The sequence below is a fragment of the Uloborus diversus genome, chromosome 6 (assembly GCF_026930045.1).
Source record: "Uloborus diversus isolate 005 chromosome 6, Udiv.v.3.1, whole genome shotgun sequence".
Classification (NCBI taxonomy): Eukaryota; Metazoa; Arthropoda; class Arachnida; order Araneae; family Uloboridae; genus Uloborus; species Uloborus diversus.
This window is the reverse complement of record NC_072736.1, coordinates 26,550,464-26,575,451: the sequence shown is the minus strand read 5'-3', so window position 1 is coordinate 26,575,451 and position 24,988 is coordinate 26,550,464. Positions and strand designations below refer to the sequence as shown.

Sequence of the window (24,988 nt, the reverse complement as noted above, 5' to 3'; positions counted from 1 at the left end):
TTAATTGCCTCCTAAACACAGCACAACAGCCGTTTTGTAAAATTTGAAAAGTCACTTTCAAATTCATGGTCTTTAGTAATATATTTTGCTCTTTATCTCCGGGCTTGAATTGAGTTCAGCCTTGGACTTATCGCTAAAACCGAGGCTTCACTTGATACGCGTCTTATCAGGCTCAGTCATTTCAATAAAAGTTGTAGTACGAAATCAATTAATCAAACAAAAAACAGGTCACGCGCCAGCGCATTCAGTGGGGCCATGAAATGACTGAGCCTGATAAGACGCGCATCCGGTGAAGCCTTGCTAAAATAGAAACCCTTATATCTGCTGTTCTAATTAATTGAGAAAATTGGAACAAGCTTTATTTGATGCAGAAACAAAATTTCTTTCGAACGACATAGAATGTTAAGGGGTGTTGGAATTCTTTCATCCCTTTAATAGGCAATTTACGTGAAATTTTAGCTTAAAAATTAATTACAAAAAATTAATTCGAAATTTAAAAAACAAAATCCCAAGTGCAAACTACCGGGGCTCGAAGTAATTTTTAACAAAATTTCAAGGCTGTAGGTGCTACTGGGTTTCCTGGACGCAGGTCCGCCACAAACTTTCTTTCACAATTTCTTTGACCTTACTTTTCTTTAATATATAGAGACTATCCTCATATAAATAATAGCCGATGATCGAGTAACCCACGTGTTTCAACAATGAAACTCGCTCCACTGTATGATAATTTGATGATATGATTTGGTAGAGTTTAACATGCAGGAAAGGCTTTATCGTGGCAAGGCTGAACTCGATCTGGTAATTCAACTGTTTTACTGGTAAGACAGTCATTTTAGGGAAATGAAGAATCAAAAAAGTGGTTGACTAATGCTGCATTTGAAATTAATTAAAAAGATAAAGTTACAATTGACGTTTAATTTGCAGAACAGAGAACGTAAAATGTGTGGCATTTAATGCTTTTCAGAGAAAGCAAACCGCAAGCTTTGTTTGCTCCCTCAATTTCTAATTCAACCAAATTCATGTCATTGATTCTACCTCTGTGAATATTTAACAAACACAAACTGAGGGGGGGGGGGGCTGTACCCTCTTGGTTGCGCCACTGCCCTCTCTTCTCGCCAGGGAAGGAAAACTTTGGTGCTCCGCTGATCAGAGGTCCCCCCCCCCCCCAATACTTTACCTATTAAACAAGCAAATGCTTAGTTATTCTTAGAAGTTCTTCAGAAAGATAGCTTTTCCCTGATAAGCTTTTCTGCACTAAAAAAGTTCAGAAAATAAACTATGTATAAATGGCACGTTAGTAATTAAACCAAATAAATTGAGCAAACAATGAATAAAATTAATAAAAATATAATTTTGGGATTTTTTTTTTCTTGAGCAATCCCGAATAGCTCATTGTTTTCACTTGGTTGAATGACATCCGCGTCCTTTGACTTTTGTCCTCGGATCCTCTGCGAGCACCACCGTCTCCAGGTGCTGCTCCCCTGGACCTGGGTCTCAAGGCTGACGAGAGGCCATGTCAACCTAGTTCGAAACTGAGGCTCGGCCCTTGATAGGGCTCGGCTCGTGATTGGAGTACTACATAAGTTTTGTACGTTTTATGAGGGGAGGGGGGGGGAGGTGAACCAAACTGATAAGGAGCCTGCCTTGGCTCTCGGCGGCCCTGCTGGGCCTCCATCAGCAGCACTGTCTACCGTAATCCGCTTCTCCCGGGCGGTTGCGTCCATGTCCTACACACAAGCACGCCTACACACAAAACTCACATGCCTACACACACACACACACCTTGCAAACAAACGCTTAAACGCACACACACAGGTCTATACCATTGAGAAGAGATAAAATGGGGGGGATTGAAGACTTTCATTCGTGAAACAAAGTACTCAAATCAAGTCATAGATTTTAAAGCAAAGCATTGGAAGAGTTTTCTTCGCTAGTTTCACGCAAAACGTTCCAATCATTCGTCATTGTTGACTCACGTGACTTGAGGTCTTCGCCTCAGCTTTTGCTATTCAAATGATTGGACTTGCTCCCTCCATTTACTAATTCCTGTTCTAAGATCTACACACACACACACTCATGATTGTGAAAAGCATAATTTAAATTCAAGATGTCAAAAATTTAAATCTTCTTTTTGGAATTTTTCAATCCTTAAGAGATATTTTCAGTAGGTTGCTTCAGGGACTCTAAAAGCATTTTCTAGGTCTTATTTGGAGTTTAGACTTAACAGAACAATATTTGTACAAATAATATAAAATAATACTCTATTTACTATTTTTGACGATAAACCATTGAGAAATAAAAAATTTGGGACTTTTCTCGAAATTCGAAGCTTAGAAGTTACGAAAACACGACAAGCCACAGAAGAGAGAGAGCTAAATGAAAGCGAATCTTATAATAAATAAAACAACTACTACTACTTCTATTCAAACATTATTGGTTGAATGACTGATTCCGGTTTCCGACGGTTCCTCCAGTCCTGTGTCTAGTTCTTCAACATATTGTCGTTGTCAAGCATTATTTTGTTTACTTTTCTCAAACATGAGAAAATTTTTTTGATACCAAAAGCTTCTCCGTGGAAAGGTTGCTTTTTGTTGTTTTTGTAGAACGGATGATGAATGGTTTTGAAAATATTATCGAAGGAATCGGAAACGAAGTTTTGTGGTCTGTGTCTGGAATTATTAGCGTTACATTAGGCACTTATTTCATGTATCAAAGGTAAGCAATTCTCGTTACATGTGAGATTTCAATGTTTACTATCCTCGATATTACTAATGTTTCAAGATTTCTTGATTTTGTAGAGAGGCGTTTATCTGAAAAGTAAAAAATTCCGTTTTTCGATTCCTTTACAAAATTTCTACCGACTTAAGTTGGCCTTCCAGAAATAAAAAAAAAAAAAATCTTTTGTGGAGTTTCAAGCTCCAAGTTTATTATTAAAGTTTGAGTTGTGTAGCAGTTTAGGAAATTTAATTTTTGACTGAACTTTTGCAAACAAATTTTTAGGCTGTAGGCAGCGATTTAGAATATCTTTTACAGGAAAGTGCAGAGATGATTTGTCCTCATTAAATTTCAAATCGTAAGTAATGATTAAAAAAAAAGCCCCTCCAATTTATGGGAATGTTTTATTTTAGGTCCCTTTTGAATGTAGCCCAGTGTTGCCCCAATTCTATGTATATGTAGCACTTTTCAGCGTTTTGTGGCCTTAGTCGGTTAAACACCTGCATTTAGCACCCCCTAGATTCCCTATTGCTTCATGTTAAACTGTTTTATGAAATTCTCATTGATTTTAATACAATTGGTAAGAAGGAATGTTTAAGCTTGTGGACTTGTCGCAGTGTTTGGTTCAGTTGAGAACCCCTCTTTCATTCATTTACTAATTAATTTCATAAGCAATGAAAACAAGAAGCATTTTGAATATCTGCTTTTAAAAAATAATTAAATAATTAATGAATGGGAAAGGATTACTGAAATTAAAATCATTTTATTCATGAAATGTTTGAACTCAAGGGAAGCAGATAACTGTTGACATTATGTGTGGGGGGGGGGGCATGACCCTCATGACACTGTCCTACTTCTCTGAAGCGACCTCTCTCCGTTCATCAAAAAGTGGTTGTTAATTAGGCTTGCCAGACATCTTGGTTTGACCAGGACAATCTTGGTTTTCAGACAAAATCCTGGTGTCCCGGCTGGTTTACTTTGCGTCCTAGAAAAAGGTTAATTTGATTCTAAATGACTTCAAATTGCTTCTTCTTACTAAAGAACTTGTAAGTATTAATATGTAAGAAGTTTATCTGCTTTTGTCGTTTCACTATTTATTAAAAGCATTAAGAATGAAGTGCCCTATAAAACACCCTAAAAACGAGCCATTGCTGTGTGCCCTTTTGAATACTCACATTGCTGAGGGGGGATCCGGTGTCCCTGTTGGGTATCAAGTCTGCTGGACCGCAAGGGTTTTTCTCTTTCCCCTGTCTATTGCTTGTGTAACTGGTTTTGCGCATCAAACTCAAGGCATCAGCGAATCAACGAGGTGAGGGGGGGGACAACATTTCAACTCTTCTTGCACATCAACAAATGATGTCACACCACAGGTCACAGGATGTAAGCTGTATTAGTCACAGGAGTGACCAATACAGCTTAAAATACTGGTTTCGAAGTACAATGCAAGTAATGACGTTAACTTTGGGAAGTTGTTTTTTCGGTCACAAGGTGTCGATTGGCACTGAAATTTTTGGTCACCGTTGAAAAATTTTGGTTGCCATTTGGTGAGTGGCGACCACTAATCTGCACCTCTAATTTTAAGTGAATTAGTAACGTCTACCTTATAAATTTCAGTTGCTGAATTTTTTTACATAAAAAGCCGACATGGAAAAATCAAAAGGCTTAGTGATTTTAAAAAGATCAAAATCAAATCATACTTTTTAAACACCAAATGAGATATCACTGCATAACATCAAAATTTAGTTAAAAGAAAAAGAAATTGCAGAAATTTTCTTCAAACCTAGTTTAAGCATTTGTATATATATTCAGCATTCTGCATCCTTGTTCTATACTTTAACCATAAAAGCTCGTTTCTTTAGTTACATTGTTTTTGAGTTCCGAATAGTGAAGTCACTGTTAATTTAAATCATGCTTAATGTTCTCTTTATTTCCCCTCTAGGTTTCAGAATGCCAGGGTCTTTGGGGGGCATAACTCCTCCTCCCCCCTCCCTGGAGTGTCGAGCGGGAGCAGCCGATTGATCGAGCAGAGGCGCGAGGGGCCCTCGAGGCACTTCGGCTACGACCAGCAGTGTCCAGTATGTTTGGTCGAACCGCGGTACCCCCGTGGAAACAAATTGCGGTCATGTCTTCTGTGGTGAGTCGATCATATACCAAGTTTGTGGTTCACTAAGCGTGTTTAAGAGTTAAATTTTCGTGAGTGACTTTTTTGCCGTTGCGGCGTTTATGATTGACTTTTCTTTTTATCTCCCTGACTTCAGTCCTACTGTTTTAAAGAAACGATAAAGAAATAGATACTGGCACATTCTGATGCAATTATATATTATTTTTCCAGTCAATCTGAAGCTTTAATTAAAGTAAACAGCCGACTGTTCAAAAAGTGAGGGAAAAGCCGAATTTCCTTTTCGCCAATTTTTTATATAGTTTATTGCAAGTGAAATTTGTTGTATGGTGAGGATTGAGAGACATAACATGCCTTCCCTTTTATGCACATACAAACATTAGTAACTGATCTTTGTCTTTGATAAAAATGTTATGTTTACCATGTGCTGGGATTTTTCCTTTTTTTTTCCGTGAAAAAATCTTTTGAACAAGAAAGAAGTAAAAAATCAAGCCAATAAAACAATATTCGTTTTTATTGCTTGATTAAAATTAAAACTGGCCCGTTATTTTGATTTTTTCCCCTGGGGTAGCTAGCGAAGGATGTATACTGAATGCAAATTTTATCTGGAAACAACAAAAACTGCACAAACTGCTAGTTAAGCATTAATTTTCCAAAGTCAGGGCGGAAAGAAATTGACTCCACTGACCCCCATAAATTACGTGCCTGAAACAATTACTTCTATTGAATGCTACAAATACATAACATAATACAATCCCTTTAGTTTACTTTTGTTGGATATATTTAGATCTTATTGAGTTAGTAGCCTACAGCAAGCCTAGGCAGAAGGACAACACCGCAATTCGTCACAATCGCTCGGTAGTCAGTTCATGCCTTGGACACCAATTCACCACATCCAGGTAAGCCATGTAGATAGACTCGCTCCTTCCCTTAGCACTGAAGACTAAACAACTGGCTTAACTTGAACAATAATAACTTTCCATTCTGATGAACATCACCACAGCACGCGCTTCCGAAGTGGGGGCATCAACGAGGAAGCAATCCAAATACCAGACCGCACCAGAGAGGCTGGCAGCCAAAACGTTATCAACACATATGGACGAACACAAACACCAAACAGCACAAACGAGAGGATGAGTGAGAGAGAGAGAGTGAGCTACGATCGGTCCGCATATTTATTGCCAGATCCGACCGTGCTCGTAGTAATGTGACGTTACCTCCTTTGCATCTTGCTAGAGCAGCTCAACTCCGGAAACACACAGCTTGCAGGTTGCTCAATCCTTATCTTATTCGATATTCGGCACCTAACACCTCAACAGGTTATCTTACGTAATTAACATATGCTCTGTCGGAAGTTTGCCGACTTCTGCCGAATGGCGGCAACCAATCATAGCATGCCACTAATTTTCCCGATCACTTCCGATTCAAACTTAAACATTTGAGTGTCGGTGGCAGGTGGATGGGATTTCCCGTGTAAGGTTTTTCCGGAATGGCAAAAGGTAAGTTACAAATCTTTTTTTTTCTCTTTAACAATATTGATGAAATCTTTCAAGAAACAAAAATAAAGGCATTTAGCCCAACAGGATCCCCCCTCTTGAAGGAATTTCATCAAAAACCACATTATATACACTAAAAACACTTAACTACATTCACATCATATTTACAAAAATACATTTGAAAAACAGTTCAAAAATTTGATAAGCCCCACTTTCTCTTAAGTTAATCCCAATTAAATATAATTTCACAAAGCTTGTTTAAACAATTCTTAGATAAGGGTTTAGTGAAAATGTCCGCGATGTTTACATTTGTCCTCACATATTTAATCAAAAAAATCTTTTGCTCAATTAAATTTCTTAAAAAATGGTACCTTACATCAATGTGTTTTGTACGGGAATTCTCAATGGGAGACTTAGAAAAATCAATTGTTGCAGTGTTATCACAATAAATGACTGTATCCCTAAGCTGGAGGTTTTCAATATTTAACTCACTTATTTCTGCAATTACCCTCTTCAGCCAGACCATTTCTTTTGCAGTTTCACCAAGTGAAATATATTCTGCTTCCATTGTAGATAACGCAACACATTTATGTTTAAATGTTCTCCAATTAATTGGGACCCGATCAATACACAAAATTGATCCCCCCATTGAGACTCTATCCTCTCGATTAGCGGCGTAATCAGAGTCGGAAAAACCCCGTAGGTCTACACTACTGATTGAGCTTAAATTTAGTTTGTATGATATTGTGTACTTTAAATATCCTAGCAATCTTAATAGAAAATCCCAATGCTTCCTTCCGGGATTTGCTTGAAATTGCAAAAAAATGTTTACCGCATAAGAGATGTCAGGCCGGGTCTTTCCCGCTATGTATGCCAAACAACCCAACAAATTTCTGTATGGGAGCTTTTCTATTTCCCTTTTTTCCTCCTCAGTTTTCGGGCAGTCGTCTTTTGACAAAACTGTACCCTTTGAGATTGGGAGGGTTGAATTTGGCACATAGTAATCTGAGAATAACCCCAAGACCTTCGAAATGTAAGAGCTTTGGTGAATAAAAAGATTATTTTTATCTTCCACAAATTCAATCCCCAGTAGCTTTCTGGTTTTCCCCATTTCTTTTATATCATACATACTTTTAATTTCATTAATTACCTTTTTAATTAAATTTTCATTTTTTGCTAGAATTATTATGTCATCTACATAAATAAGAAGAAAAGTCTCTTTGTCTCTGTGATATACACAATTACATCCTTTTAATTTTTGAAAACCAAAACCACGAAGAACACTGTCTATTTAAAAAAAACAGTTTCTTCCGGACTGGTGTAGTCCATAGAGAGACTTCTTCAATTTACAGACAAAATTAGGGTGACTTTTACTGACGAAACCCTCTAGTTGTCTCATGAAGATTTGTTCCTCTAAATCAGCATATAGGTAAGCATTTTTTACATCAATTTGTGAGTGACACCATTTTAAAAGACATATAAAAATAGAAAAGAAAACTCTCACAAGCGAAAACTCAATTATCAGGCTAAAAACTTTGGAATATGATTCAATTGACTGACGGTCCCCCCTCACAACCAACCTGGCCTTGCATCTAACAATTTCACCCCTGTCATTTACCTTGAGGTCATGGACCCACCTATTTCCCAAAATTGGTTTCCCCTCTGGTGGAGGTACGAGGTCCCACACCTCTCTTTGCTGAATGACATCTGATTCAGATTCCATGGCCAGTTTCCAGTTGTCCACCTCGGGGGTGTCGATACATTGCCTATACGAATTCGGTATAGAAATTTCCACTAAACTTGCTTCAGGAGCTTCTTCACCTTTTTCCGAATTTTCAATCTCGTCACAGATTTCCCCTACTATTGGATTTTTAGTTGAAAAGTCAAAAGGTTTTGGTTTATATTCTATTTTATTTTCACTACAATATTTTAAAACCTGTTTTAGTGAATTTAATCTTACTTTATTTTTACCGGCAATTGTATAATAAATATCAGTCCTATCCCCTGTCTTTCTCTTTTTGGCTTCCCTAACCCATTTAATTTTTTCACAGGGAGTCTCCTCAATGCTCTCCTGGATTTCCTGTTCAAGTTTAACTTCACTCATAAGCCTGATAAAGTTAAATTTTCTCTCATTTTTATTTTGGACTTTTAATTCCCCCCATTTTTCATTTTCATTGAAATTTACATTAATAGTCTCTGTGACTGTTCTGGTTTCAGGATCTCAGATTCTGTACCCTTTGGTACGTAAGGCGTATCCGACCATGATCCCCTTGGTAGCCCTCATATCTAACTTTTTTAGTTTAGACTTAGGCTGACCTACATAGGCAGTACACCCAAAAATACGTAGGTGTCTAACTGAAGGTTTACGACCAAAAAACAGTTCAAAAGGGATTTTGTCCATATTTCCTATTACTGTCTGATTCCTTACATAATTAAAACAAAGAGCGGTTTCAGCCCAAAACTCATCCCCCAATCCAGAATTGTTGAGCATAGACCTCACACCATTCATTATGGTTAAATTATATCTTTCTACAACCCCGTTCATTTGTGGGGTGTAGGGGTTGGTCCGCTCTATCTTTATTCCCTGATTGGTGAGATAGACCTCAAAATCTTTGTTAACAAATTCTTTTCCGTTATCGGAACGGATAGCCAAAATTTTTGAGTTCAGGAATCTTTCAGTTCTTTTTTGAAAATTGACAAAAACATTAAATGCCTCACTTTTTGCTTTTAAAAAGAAAACATATGATTTTCTTGAGAAATCATCTATAATTATAAAAATATATTTCTTCCCCCCCAAGGACTCGGTCTGAAGGGGTCCCATGAGATCCATGTAGAGCAATTGAAGTGCAGAATTAGTACGCCTTTCTGGCATAGATTTAAAAGAGCACTTCCTCATTTTTCCCAATTGACAAGGGTCACAATTGGGTTTTTGCCCCTTCTTAATTTCTAGTCCCTGGACTGCACCGAGTTTACTTGTTTCGGTGATACTCTCCATATTTATATGGCAAAACATTCTATGCCATTTCTCCATGTCAACACTGACCATGTTGGCCCCTTCAGACGGGCCCTTGGTCTTAAAAACTTTTGTATAACTAACATTTTCACAATCAATATAAAAATTTGGTTTGACATGATAATGTTTATTTATTAAATTTGCTGTAAATAGTTTAACATTCTCTTGATTAAAAACGCAGATCTTTCCGGGCAACCATTTAAGCTTATAGCCCTGTCTGTCTATACACGAACCAGAAATTAGGTTGCGTCGTAGTGTTGGAGCATAGAAAACATTATTGAGGGTGATGGTAACTAATTTTCCATCTGATTCAATTTTAAAAATTACTTTCCTAATGCCCTCTACCTGACTCTTCACGTTTCCTACAGCTACCTCCATTTGTGTGTTTTGAACGGGCTCTAATTCTGCAAAAATGAGATGTACTGCCACTATCCAATAGCCATGTATCCTCACATTTTGGGTAGGTAGTATTTGCAGAAATTTAGTTTTCATTTACAGAACAAAACATTCCTGCCTGAGGGTCTTCTTTGGTTTTGAATTTAAAACTCTTATCCTGTTTTACTTTGTTTCGGCTCCAACACCTCGACGCAATATGCCCTTTCTTTTTACAAATGTAACAAACTTTATTCTTAACAAGGAATTTACTCCTACAATTTGCCATTCCGGAGTTTCCGGGTTTTGAAAACATTGCCGAATTTTCTACATTAGGCTCTTCGGCCAAATACCTAATCCTGCCTTCCTCAACCAGTAGTTCGTCTTTCACTTTAGAGAAAGTAAATCTCTCCTTCTCATCTGTAGATGGCTTGAACAATACTGCTGAAATTTGAAGGTAAATGTCGTATCAATTGGAAGGTTCTGATTTTTTCTTCCATGATCTATCCATTTTCGACTAATTGGTTAAAAATTCCCCCCAACTTTGCTGCGAATAATCCCACCGTTTCACCTTCTTGCATTTTGCAAGAGAAGTAGGATTCCCGTAGCACGGCTACTCTGGCCAAATATGGGGGTTCAAAATTTGTCTTAAGGGCTTTCCAAGCTTCACTAGGATCTTCCAAATTATCAATTAGCCTTTTTAGGTCTTTTTCTAAATTTAAATAGGGATGATGGCTAATGCTTGGCCACATCTTTTTCTGTCAGCACTAGTTAATTCCCCTTCTTGTTTCTTTTGGGTAACCTCCCATAAATCCCTTTCTATGAGCACCATTTTTATGTCTTTTGACCAGGTAGCGCAATTATGGGAGCCCAACTTCTCCACATTTCGATAATCCTTCTCCATAATAAAAAATGATTCAATTTTCTCCGGGCAGATCAACCACACGACTCTGCTACCACTTGTTGGATATATTTAGATCTTATTGAGTTAGTAGCCTACAGCTAAGCTGAGAATTAGGCAACTCATTACCAACTGAATTTTGAGGAAGTGATCTGGCCGAAGAAAATAAAACATGAATCATTTTAACATTGGAAAACATTTATTTAAACATGCATTAGTAAAAATAGTTACAACACAATAGTTTAGTCCTCAAAAATGTTAGGTATGCTAAGTCAAAAAAGTCTTACAGTAAGTCCAAGTTGAATCAAGATGAACACGCAGGATGTAAAAGTCCTATCGGCTTATTACCATGAATTCCGCATAGGCAGAAGGACAACTCCGCAATTCGTCACAATCGCTCGGTAGTCAGTTCATGCCTTGGACACCAATTCACCACATCCAGGTAAGCCATGTAGATAGACTCACTCCTTCCCTTAGCACTGAAGACTAAACAACTGGCTTAACTTGAACAATAATAACTTTCCATTATGATGAACATCACCACAGCACGCGCTTCCGAAGTGGGGGCATCAACGAGGAAGCAATCCAAATACCAGACCGCACCAGAGAGGCCGGCAGTCAAAACGTTATCAACACATATGGACGAACACAAACACCAAACAGCACAAATGAGAGGATGAGTGAGAGAGAGAGTGAGCTACGATCGGTCCGCATATTTATTGCCTGATCCGACCGTGCTCGTAGTAATGTGACGTTACCCTCATTTGCATCTTGCAAGAGCAGCTCAACTCCGGAAACACACAGCTTGCAGGTTGCTCAATCCTTATCTTATTCGATATTCGGCACCTAACACCTCAACAGGTTATCTTACGTAATTAACATGTGCTCTGTCAGAAGTTTGCCGACTTCTGCCTAATGGCGGCAACCAATCATAGCGTGCCACTAATTTTCCCGATCACTTCCGATTCAAACTTAAACATTTGAGTGTCGGTGGCAGGTGGATGGGATTTCCCGTGCAAGGTTTTTCCGGAATGGCAAAAGGTAAGTTACAAATCTTTTTTTTTTTCTCTTTAACAATATTGATGAAATCCTTCAAGAAACAAAAATAAAGGCATTTAGCCCAACAACTTTTTTTGTTATTTATTTAGTTTAATTATTTTATTATAAATTTTACGTCCTATACTTAAGAATAAATTTTTTTTCTTCTACATTTTCAGTTATTTCCCCTTTTTTTTTAAAATTCAAACATCTGCCCCTGTTTATGCAAGAATGCATGTCAGCTGCTGATTGTTTTTAACTAAAATTAAAAAAATATATGCTTTGCTTTTTGTATCATAGTTTATGACAACAGGAGCTGAAAGTGTTAATATTTTTCAAATGATAAATGGATCTTCTCGAAGGAATGTTTTCGTTTTTGACAAAACAAATCTTTAACAAAAATGGTTTTATTGCACCAAAATATGAGTTTTACTATTAAACTTGTTTTTTTTTTTTTTTTTGCATCGCTATATTACATTTTATTGTTTCATACTTAAACATTTTATTACTGTATTGTTGAAAGATGTTTCTTTGTTTAGATTTTATTTTCATATTTTTGCAATTAATATCTTTGTTTCCACCACTTTATTTTTTATGCTGATGATTGTCTTGCTTTGTTTCTTCCGTTTTGTTTTTGCAACTTGGTCTTTCATTAAATCCCTTTCATACTTCAAAAGTACTGTTAGTTTATTTTTGGGACACTTTTAAATCAAAAGTACTGTTAGTTTATTTTATATTAGAAATAAAATTTACGCTAAATTTGTTTCCTCTTGATGTGTGTGTTTTTTATCTCTTCCTATTTTTTTCTACTTTTTTATGTGATTGTATTCCTACTTTTTTAATTTTTGATTCCTTATTTCCTACTTTTTCCCCCCAAAAAACCACTTCGGGGGTCTGCTTTTGGATTTGCGCTTTTGTGCCAACACTTATTTGAATTTACCAAGCACCCTCAGAAGTTTCCCAACTTGCTCAAGGGATACATACATTCCTTTTACTACTTTATAGCTGAGATCGAGGTAAAAAAGATATTATAAATTTTATTTGAAAGTGATTTGAACATTTTAGGCTACAAAACTGTTTGCTGGTAGTTGCTATCAGTTAAATAAAGTTAGAAAATAAGCAAACTAGTAGACTGCGTCTGTAGCTTTTACAGAAGCTTCGGAGCTTTTTTTTTTGTTCAAACTGAACCGAAAAAATAGGCAGTATACAGTTCTAAACAGAATGGCTTTTATTGTATCACCTATATTTCTTCTCTCAATTTTTAATTTTATTGGCTGCTCTAGAATTATCTTAAGCATAAAGATGTTAAGATCAGTTTTAATTTTTGAGTATTGCAACCAAGAAATCATATACTTATTTTATTTTTACTTTTTAGCACAATCCAAGCTTATAGAAATATTCTTTAATTTTTTTTTTTTTTTTTTTTTTTTGTATTTTATCTGTATTTGTAATGAATTACTGTGCCATCTATGTTTTTGTTAGCTTCAAGGCTAAATATTTGTTCTTATATTCTAATAATATCTATTCCAGCGGAATGCGTCATCACCTATTGGCGGCATGGAAATTGGATAGGCGCCATCAAATGCCCAGTATGTCGACAGACTGTGAGTGTAACTTTCCTCGTTTCTACATTCTAATCTCATGCCACTTTTTAAAATAATTATTTATCAAATGTACAAGGTAAAAATCCATATTAATTCAACCAGGGTGTCACCTTGATGGTCTTGGAGTTTTTTGAATGTAACATATGTTAAAACTCATGAAAAAGTAGATTCAGGGTATATTTTGGTTTTGTCCAAAAAAATTTTCTGGGCCAAGATACTTACTGCCAAAGATGGTGGCCTAGACATCATTTCTCTCTTGCAATTTGTAACAAAATTTTTTGCAGATCTTTTTCTCAAGAATGGTGCAACATATTTTATTGCAGTTTGTTTTATTTAAAAGGTTATTTCTTTCTAATTAAAAAGGTATGAAACATTTTGAAATACGAGTTGCATCCAGAAAATAAGTTCCCCAATTTAAAAAAAAAATGTTGCCCAGAGCCGTTATTTTTGGTTCTTGAAGACAATTCCTAAAGTTTTAGAAGGTTTTAAAAAGTATTAGTACTCATTTCCTTCTTTTTGACCTTGATAAAATGACCCCGTTAGCTAACCAGCGTGTGAATTATTCCCCTGAATTAAAATTCAACTCTGATTCATGTGTGGTGTTTACCATCGCAATGATGTGACGTAATGTGTGAAAGTGTAGTGTAACTCTTAGCTGAAAGCATAATGAAAAACAATTTTACAGTTTTAGAGTTTAAAATGTTGACTAAGTTGAGTTTTTTTGACAAACTAATTTATGCATATGTTGAATTGCGTCATGTCATTTCGTAGTGGGAACGGAAATGTATAAGATGGGAGTCAATCAATCAATCTCTCTTATCTTATTTCCTCTCAGCTGCTAACCCTTTCCCGGTGCTGCAGCGGTTGTTTTGATAAGGAGATTTGCACCTGGGGAGTTGTTGTCTCTGATTTAATTTTTCCTCGCTGAAGACATAGTTAGTTCTTTTAAATATGCAAGAAAAAATTCTTTTTGCCCTGCTAAAAGAGCGGGCGTGTTCTAAAATCACTTTAAGTATGTGAAGAATTAGTTTAATGATTTTTTTAAAAAGTGAAGTTGATTTTTGCCAAAGATAGACCTGACGGGGCCTGTTTGAAAGTTTGCGCTATGTGAACCGTATGTATTGTAGTTCGGAAAGGAGGTTTCCATCTGAAGACAAGATAGTGTCTGGAGTCTAGCTGAACTGAATGTTTGTTCTGATGGTTTCTTGGACAGACGGGATGGACCCTAATGTCTAAAATTGACTGGTCTACCGAGAAAAAGGCTTGACTTCTGTCCACGAGTGGAACGGGCAGTGTCAACTCTTCTGGATATCCAACATGTAGATTGCATCTTCATGTTCTTATGTGTGCCAGCTTTTTAGTGCTGAATATCTTTGGGTATGAACTTTATGTATTTCTAATAGAACTTTTTCAAGTTTCCTAGCATTGACTAATGGTTGGACTAGATTGACTAATCATTGTGATATTTTACAACTTTAGCAAAACTTATTTTTGAATTTTTCCTATGAATGTTTTGGGTGGTTTACAGTCTAAATTGTTTTGGGAATGTAAATTATTTTCCACTTGTTGATATTTCCCTGTTTCTGTTGTTTAATAAAATTGTTCACCTGTAATACTTTTTCTCTGGCAGATCACTCCACAAATTTATGTTGGCTTGCGTCAACCTGTTTTGAGTTCCTCGAACTTCAGGTTGTTTCATCCGGCGTAGCAGATTAGTCTAAAAAAAACTCTCACACTTTCAGAAACATATTTATTGGCAACAAGTACAGCAATGTTTCAGCTATTTTTCAACATAGCCACCACCAGAATTGAGACACTTGTTATTACATGGGATCAACTTTTGTATCCCTCTTGTAGAAATCTGCCGCCTATGAATGGAAGCATCGTGTGACAGACATCTTAAGCTCTTCGACGTTGCCAAAACATTTACCGGTGGACAGGAATTTCTTGAGGTGCTAGAAAAGGTGAAAATAACTGGGAGCTTTATAAGGGCTGTAGGGTGGATGATCAAACAACTCTCAGCCAAATTCAGGCCCCCGCCTTTGCACTCTTCATTATGGATGATTGACGACCTTTGGAAAACTGCCTATGTCAGCAACGCACCTTCTGCTTACTCATGTGGTTGCCAAAACATTCACCGGAGGACAGGAATTTCTTGAGGTGCTATAAAAGGTAAAAATAGCTGGGAGCTTGATCAGGGCTGTAGGGTGGATGATCAAACAACTCTCAGCCGAATTCAGTCACCCACTGCGCTCTTCATTATGGATGATTGACGATCTTCGGCAAACTGCCTACATCAACAACGCCCCATCTACTTACTCATGATGTTTGGCCCATAGACCTGACAAAGCTGACCTGATGAATTTCATTTGGCACAATGCTTTGTGCATTCAAGAACTTGATCACTGACCAAACCTCACAAGGCGGCAAAAGGAATAAGAACTTCATTTTGCATCACTACTACCGGGCGAGCGGAACCTGTCTGGCTGGCATACGACTGATATGTTATAGATCTGTTACACCCACACAATTGATAAGGCTAACTACATTTATTTTAAACGGGAAAACATCACAAAACTTACTTTTTGGATGCACTACATATTTGTTTAAGTACTCTTACCACAGTCTTTTGAAAAAAAAAATCTTTTTTTTTTTTCTCAAATCACAGCTTTGAAAATCTTAATTTTTTTTACCGTTGATTGGTGTTACTGAGCACTACATTCTCTGAAAATAAGAGATTCCACTTTTTCGTTTAACAGGTGTTAGAGGCATATGAAACAAGGAGGATGTTTCAGGAACTCTAAATGTAAAGGTAGACCTGAAAATTCGAAATTTTATTTAGCAGCAAGTGGTCAGAAAGGACTTTTAATTTAGTTATGTAGCAAACTTTTCATTTTAAATCTCCACTTTATCCAGGAATTTCATTTTTTATGATAACATGAATGGAGTCTTAAGTTGATTTGCTGAAATGTAGCCTTTTCCCCCACATAACCTTTTACTTTGGGTCAATAGATTCATTTAGCGCAGTGCCATCTTGTTCTCACTAAAATCAATATCCTGGATAAAGTGGCAACTCCAGTGAAAATTACTGCTACATAACTAATTTAAAAGTTTTTTCTGCTAAATAAAATTTTGAATTTTCAGGTCTGCCTTTACATATAGAGTTCCTGAAAATTAATAATTTAGATTCTATTAATTTATATTTTTAAACGTTAGCTGCTCTTTACTTTATTTTTTGTCTTCTTTTTAGAAAGCAGATGAGATTTTTATTGTTTTTTTAATTTTAGGTGACTGTGCTACTTCAGTGTTTCAGTGATACGGACAGAGAAGATGTGGAAGTCACTGAGCGTCTCTTACATGACATAAATGATTATAACCGACACTTTTCCGGAGAGCAGAGATCGGTGAGTATAGTTTACAATAGGTCATTCAAGATGGAGGCTGAGGAATACTTGAAGCCCTTTGAATCAGTGTTAGAAATAAGCAATCATCGGGAGCAGTTTGCTTCATAGTTTTTTTTGTTTGAATAGTTTATCTTGTCTTTTTCTTTTGTAAAATTATTATGTTCCATACTCCTCACAATGATAAAACGGAGGAATTGTTTTGTCAATTTGACATTTAAAAGATATATATTTTCTTGTACTGTACTGCCTGTGTAATATTTCTTATTAATGGAATTAGTTAGTGATTTTTTATAAGGTGGCAAGATGTTTGCGTCTTATCCCTGAACTTGCAGGTTAAAACATACCCCTGTTTATGGTTTTCAAGATGCAAAAAATTGTCAGTTTCTGTGACGTATGATTATGCAGCATATTAAAGATCCTTTGAGTATCTATTTTATTTGGCTTGGATGCTTTCAGCTAAGTAAATCACAGGATTTTAAATTAAGTTCCTGCGATTTTCATTTTTAGACCCAGGTATCTCCATCTGATGGGTAACTGGGTCTCAATTCTAATGGCATTTCGCAGTGATCTTCCCATCAATTTTTCTGAGAGTATACTCCCCGTCATCCATTATGCAAAATATGTGTATGTAATCATATACATAATATGTCCAGAAATTCTTGAGGGTATAAACCAGGGGTGATAGAGTTGCAGGTTTTCCAGGGAGAATTAAAAAAATAATAATAAAGTTTCATATTTTCCTTATGTTTTGAATATTAACTTCAATCAACTACCACTGTAATGATTAATAACTACTCTTTATGTGCAGCTGTACGGGTCCCTTGGTAAAAATTGTAATAGGTAACTGAATCATTTCATCTGAGAAATGACAAGAAATAAAACTCTTGCCAGTCGTTTATCTTCTACTTCCGACTATCATCCCTGGGAAAACCACTGCAGGGGAATGATTCAGGAATAACTAGATGGTTTCTGGTATTTCTTTAACTTTTTTGTTCAAAAACGAAATGAAAAAAACGGGTTACATACCCTATTTAAATATATTTGCAAAAAATTGCAGCCGTTAGGCATTGTCTTCATTTCCTTTTTCCTGACCATCTTTAACTTTGCCACGTGGTGTTGACATTGCTGACGGATGGTCCCGCAGCTAAATAATTACGTGAGGTTGCGCATTGAAATCTGCAACAGGAGGACCATTTATTGATGTAAATATCAAATCTGATGCATTTTTTTATGGTTAGGCGAATCCTCAAGTTTGTTATGGTCAGGGCCGGATTAACATCTGTTTACGCCCTAACTCAAACATGAAAATTAAGCCCCCACCTCACATATTGGAACTCTATCGAAATCGTATCCCGCCCCCCAGCCATTACTTTAGATCAGTGGTTCCCAACCTTTTTTGACTCATCACCCCTTTCAGAAGTTAAATTACACCCATCACCCCCCCCCCCCCCCCCCCCGTTCTACCCTCAAAAACACAAATTAGATGGCACTGATTTTAGTGACGATTGATGTTACTGAACGCCTAATTTTAGTTTAAAGCTTCAAAAAGTGCATGATAAAGCAATAGTTAGCCTTAAAACTGAACCCCTTCCCCTCCCCCCTCCAAAAAAAGAGAAAAAACGTAATTTAAAGTGCTTTAATTAACCAAAGTCATTTACATACTTAGCAAAAATGAAAATACTACATTTTTCAGTAATATGCTTTTTTTTTAAATTGAAACCTGGAAAAAATTGAAAATTTGAACTGTTAAGATTTGTTCTTTTTTTACCTTTTTAATGGCTGCCTTGTGCTTGATGGAACTCCGTTAAAGCTTTGATGTCTGGCTTTATATTAGTGAGATTTAATCTGAGGTCCCCTTTGAGGCAGATGTTCAATCTATTTCTTTGTTCGTGAGAAGCTGCACTACAGAGCTAAATCCTCTTTCAACTAAATATGTTGAGGGGAATGAGATGAGGAGCTGTTCACTTTTTTTCCAAAGTTGTAGGTAAGTACTCATAAGTTTCACCCAGGCAAGTTCATAACCGTATTGCTTGAAAATAATTTTTGTTTCACAATCAAATTTCAAATCCTGCAAATTTCTGTCTGCAAAGAGTTTTCCAGTTCATCCACATCTTCAAAACTAAATGGGTCTAAAATCCAGTCAGGAATTTGTAAGTTGATCAAATCTGCAAACCTTGATTCCATGTTCTTTTTTAACTGATCAAGGTGATTAATAAAAATTAAATTTTTTTTCTTCATGAAGTTCATCATCCACGATTAAACTTTTTTTTAGAGTCGGAAACAGGATAATTTCTTAATGGCCGATATTTGCCTTGTGGATTTCGAATTTGGCAATGAATGCTGAAATTATGCTTTTGGCCTTGATGAGGTTCATCTTGTTTCCTTGAAGCTTAAGGTTGACTTCGTTCATTTTTTCAAAAAAATCTGTGAGATACGCAAGTTCCAATTTGCGCTGTTTCAAATTCTCACTTAAAGCAGAATCATGCAAGTTGAGAAACTCAGCTAGAGTCGAATAATTCAAAGAAACGGCGCAAACAGTTTCCTTTGGAAAGTCATCTCACAGACGCATGTAAAAGCAAGCATTCAAATTTTTCATCATTTTTATGGCAAAGCTCTCGAAACAGGCGATCATTGAGAGAATTAGCTTTGATCTTGTTGATACCAGTAATGATTAATTGTAAGGTTTCATGTAAAACACCACTCAATTTTTTTGCAGCCAAGTGTTGACGATGAATAACACAATCGATGGTAATCACTTCTGGCACTTCTTTTTTAAGGTGTGCAAGAAACCCAATATGACGACCCGCCATGGCAGGGGCACCATCTGCTGCACAAGCACTTACATTTGTCAATGGAATTTCTTTTTCTTCAAAATAATCCTTCACCACTTTAAAAAATGACGATCCCTTTGTATCAGTAATCAAATTTCTGGCGAACAACATTTCCTCAGTTATCTCTTTCGGCTCATTAATAAACCTCACGTAAGCTAATAAAATAGCTCTGTTATCTGTCACAGTTGATTCATCAATCTGTAGTGCAAATTTACTCTGTTTCAAAACATTTATGAGTTTGTAATCAACGTCAGCAGCCATTTCATCTATTCTCCTGGAAACTGTTGTTACTCAGGGGGAGAGATTGACTTATCTTTTTACTGGAGCCCTTACCAAGCAAAATTTCAACTATTTTTTTGGAAGCCGGTAGAATAAGAGATTCGCTAATCGTATGAAGCGAACCACATTTTGCTATCAAAAGAGACACTTCGTAAGAAGCAAGATGCCCTTTGTCAATATCTGTTGCTTGTCTTCTAAGTAATTCCCCCAACTTTGGCCGTTTATCCGCTTTTGTTTTGAGGCCTTGAAAATAACTAAGAGGTTTATTTACTTTGTCACCGTGTACTCTTGACAAATGCTCTTTCATTTGCGAGGGCTTCATCGCTTCATTGCTAGAAAATGTTTTAGCGCACAAAAGACAATGCAGAAACTGCATTTTGTGGTGATGTGACAAAACCAAATTTTAAAACTCTGCTGAATACTGCCGGCACTTCTTTTTCAAATTCATATCGAACTTCCACACTATGAAACATGCACAATAAACAGAAATTCACTAAATTAAATCAAACAATAGAAACTACGTAAGGAGTCTTATGCGCTGATTGCAAGATTCTGAATGACAACTGATAAGTAAATGCAAAAATCCATTCCTAACATATCCATCCACTTTTCAGGTGTTAAATATAAGCTGGCACCAACAGTCAGACAGTGCTTACAGGATTTTTTTTCTTCCTCGTGAAAACGGCAATAAAATAAAAGATATTATTTTTCACTTTTGGGATTTTTTTTATCTGAACAGATTTAATCTATAAATCATACATGCCTTATTTTCTGGGAACGACTTTCTTTGATTTGACGTGCCATATGCTTGGTTTGGTATTACATAACATAGGTATTCTGAAAGATATTTCTGAATTGTTTTAATAAATATAGTTTTTGAAAGGTCAAGAATTTCCCATTACCAGGTATCCGAATACCGGTCACCCCCCTATCGCCCCCCAGAAATTTATCGCCCCCTAGAACAGTTCGATCGCCCCCAGGTTGGGAATCACTGCTTTAGATCATTAAATCTCTCAATGGTCTAAGGCCATTACCAGAGGCGTAGTAGTAGTGTCCAGTGACAGTTGAAAATTTCAATCTTCCCCCATGTTTGACAAAACGAGGGATGGGTTTCTTTGTTTCCCTTCAATGATGTTGTTCAAAAGAAGGGGGGGGGGGTTGGGGGTGCTTCCCTGGGAATTTTTTGAAACTGAAGCGCTAAAAATGCTAGTGTATGCCATCTAAGGCTGATTTAACGGGAAGTAATGGCATTTGGAACTCACCCAGGAAAATTTTCGTCACTGAAGTCCTACATATACGTAATTGTATGTTATCATTGATGATGTTGAAGAAAGGGATGAGTTCAGAAACTCTTCCCCCCCCCCCTCCCCCCGTAGAAACTAGTTTTAAAATGAAATTGTCAACGATCTTTTACTAATAATGCTGGGGAATGGTGGGAGTGGGGAGATCCCTCCTGAAATTTTTTTAAAATTGATATCCTACAGCGCAACTATAACAATCTTTTTTTTTCTGATGCAGGCTATTGGTGACTCTAGCGAGGAAACTTTTCGAAACTGAAACCCAAAAAATTGTAGGACATCTTTTATGATGTCCGGACATAGATGGGGTTTAGCCGTTTTTTCCTAGAAAGGTTGCAAAATTGAAAACTTAAATATGCAATTGGAAACCATCTCTGCTGACGTTATGAGAAGGAATAGGGTTCGATAACTCTCTTCCGTAGTTGTTTGGAAATGAAAGTCATAAAAACAAAATTTTGGCCGATTTTAATAATGTTGGAGAGGGGCTGCAATCGATGCGCTCTCAGGAAAGAATTTAAAAATTGAGGTCCTAAAAACAAAATCTTAGACGATTTTCAATAAGGTAGGAGGAAAGCTGAAATCAGGGTCACTCTCCAGAACAGTTTTCGAATTTAAGGTTCTAAAAACAAAATTTTAGACTATCTGATACGATGTGAAGGTGGGGCGTTTTAGAGATCTTTCCCGTAAAAAAAAAAATCGAAATAAAAACTCTAAATTTGCATTTGTAGGACTTATAATGCTAGGTGACTGGATAGGGTTTGGGGAATTTCCTTCGGAAAGTGTTTGAAATTTTAGACTATCTTCAAAATGCTGGAAACAGAACAGGGGGGAGAGGGTTGAGGGCACTCCTGCACAATTGTTTAGAGTTGAGGTCCTATAAACAAAGTTGTTTTCTTTCTTCAATGGTGTTAAGAAGAGAATTAGTGTTTAGGAAACCCAGAAATTTTTGATATTTAAGTCCTAAATGCAAAGTTGTCTTTGATGACGTTGTGGGAAGGGATGTGGTTTGTTGAGTCTCACCCGGAAACTTTTTGAAATTGATGTTTCATAAAAAAAAAACAAGTTTAGATAATCTTTGAAGATGATAATAGTGGAAGCGGGTTCATGGGATCTCCTTTGAAGTTTTTCTATTAAAGTTTTAAAAAGGCAATTTTAGGCTACCTTTGGTGACGTAAAAAGATGGAGATGAACTTAGAAAACTCCCCCCTCCCCCTATTTTGCTTTGTCCGTAATCTTTTTTTTATTTTTAAAAATATATTGTAAAATATCCTGACCCACTTTTTCTTCCCCAAAAACATATATCTGTTTTAGTTTCCTCCATAATGGAATTTTCAAAATTTTGTCTGAAAAACAAAGACTTTTAGCCCCTGATTTTTTTTTTTTTTTTTTTTTTTGAAGCTTTGGCTTGAGGTGATATTGAGTAGTGATATCTTATGTAATTTTTTTCCTTTTTAGTTAAATTTAAATATCCAGGCTCTTGAATTTCTTGATGCACTTTTGTTTTCCATTCATTTTTATACCTTAGAAAAATTAAGAACTGCTGGTTTCTCTACCATGCAATGCTCTGAATCGCTCTGTCTCTGTATATTTAAATTTTTCTTCTATTCACATATTTCAAGGCACCCCATATATTTTTATCAATTTTACTGTGATCTTCGTGGTGAAATTTTGAATAAAAATCTTCATAAAAATATGTTAGAAGCTAATCCCGATAACTTACATCATTATGCAATTATGCATCATCCTTTTTTTTTTTTTTTGTGCCCTCAAGTCAACTATGCTTTCAAATTTAGGCAATCCAAATCGTCTTACTACTCTTTTAACCTCATCTCCCCTTTTGTAATCCTCGTTATCTTTGTGAAATACTTCTCCAATCACCTAAGTAATAAAATAATCATAAATTGTGTGTGTGTGTACGTAAAGGAGAGTGGACTAATGTGAGACAGTGTACACAGGGCCGGATTTAGGGGAGGGCAGGTGGGGCTACTGCCCCAGGGCCTCCACAATAAAATTTTTACAAAATATCCTAACTTTCACGGGTCAAAAATATTGGATATATACATATATATCAAAATATTCAGATATACAGTATACTGCCGATTATCCGTGCTAATCACCGGGTGGCGTAGCACGGATAATCGAAAAACACGGATAATCCAAAAAATCGTTTAAGGAATATGCAGGGTAACTATTTAAGGGGAAATTAGAAAAAACTAAATAATACATATATATATATATATATATATATATATATATATATATATATATATATATATATATTACTCACACAAACCAGGAACTTTTCTTCGAAATTTATTGCTTAAAAAAATCGATGATACATTTTTGTTTTCTTCGTTTGTTTAAATTGTTGCGTATGTCCGTACGAATTCTTCTTACTGCAATTATTTCTCTGTAATCGTAACCTCTTTCACTCATGTAATCCAATAAATGTTCCGCAGGTTGTAGAGCAGTAGAATGTGATATTGTATTTTCTTCATGTTCTTCATCTTCGTTTTCGGTATCATCACTTGCGTTTGATTCAGTAACAAGTTCAATGATATTTTCGCCAGTTAGACATTGAAATCCTGATTCAGATTCGTCGCTTTTAAACCACTCTTCGACATTTTCAGCGTCAACTGGTTCAAAACCTTTGATTTCTTTAACTTCCTCAATGATGTTATCGATATTATCTTCAGCAATCAAAGATGATTCTTCATCCAATGACTCTTGTGGCAAGGTTTTTCTCCAAGATCGTGCAAGGGTAACTGATTTTACCTTTGACCATGCAGCTGCTATACTATGCACTGTATCCAATAATGAATACTGCTTCCAAAAGTTTGTAAGCGTTACAACTTCGTGGATCAAGTTTTTTAAAAGTTCAGCTCTGTACAGTCGTTTCCTTGACGCAATTACACCTTGATCCATGGGTTGTATTAAAGATGTAACATTTGGAGGGAGAAATTTACCGGTAATTAGCCTGTCATCAGACTTCAGCAAACTTTCATCCGGATGTGACGGAGCATTATCTAAAAGCAGTTTTGCTTTCAAAGGTAAACCTTTAACTTTTAAATGCTTTTTAACTTCAGGAACAAAATGTTGGTGAAACCATCGCAGAAAAATATCTTTTGTCATCCACGCTCTTTTCTGATTGCAGTACATAACTGGCAAGTTTTTTTGTTCTGTACCTTTAAATGAACGGGTTTTCTTGGCCTTCCCAATCATTAGGAGTTTCATTTTATGGTCACCTGAAGCATTTCCACAGCACATGATGGTTACACGCTCTTTAGATGACTTGTGACCTGGAGCTGATTTTTTTTCTTGTGAGGCAAGTGTTTTTGTTGGCAGGCATTCGAGTATAATTCTGTTTCATCGGCATTGTAAACTTGATCAAGAGACAATTCTTTTTTGGCAACAAATATTTGAAATTCCTCACAAACGTTTCTGCAGCAGTCACATCAGCATTTAAACACTCTCCTTCAACCTGCAACTGTCTGATTCCACAGCGTTGCTTGAATCTCGTTAGCCATCCTGATGACGCGTTAAAATCCCCTTCTAATCCAAGTGCTTCATGAAAAAATTTAGCTTTTTCTGAGCACATAGCACCCAAAATTGGAATTCCTTCCGCTCTCTTTTGGTTAAACCATTGTAGAAGAGCGGAATCTAAATCTTTGTAGGTCGACGTTGTTATACTTTTTCATTTATAAAGTGCGGATTTATCATCACGATCCCTAGTGTAAAAAGAAAATTTTTCTGTTTTTCATTATATCGCGAACAGTTTGCACTCCAATGTCATAATCTTTTGCCAATTTGCTAGCGGATTCACCATTATCAAATTTTTTGATAATTTCCAATTTTTGTTTCACATTTAAAACATTCCTCTTCCGTTTCACACCAGCCATGTTTACCAGAAAAGTTGCG

At 36.3% G+C, this 24,988-nt stretch overlaps 1 protein-coding gene across 1 annotated transcript in view; it reads left to right on the top strand.

Moving 5' to 3' along the window:
• The first annotated feature begins 2,460 nt into the window (after positions 1 to 2,460).
• Positions 2,461 to 24,988, top strand: part of LOC129223852 (E3 ubiquitin-protein ligase RNF170-like) — a 38,917-nt gene continuing 16,389 nt past the window's right edge. The window contains 5 exon segments of the mRNA XM_054858214.1: positions 2,461 to 2,715; positions 4,655 to 4,814; positions 4,816 to 4,849; positions 13,185 to 13,258; positions 16,546 to 16,662. Of these exon segments, the coding sequence (XP_054714189.1) occupies positions 2,609 to 2,715; positions 4,655 to 4,814; positions 4,816 to 4,849; positions 13,185 to 13,258; positions 16,546 to 16,662 (492 nt within the window). The 5' untranslated portion in view covers positions 2,461 to 2,608.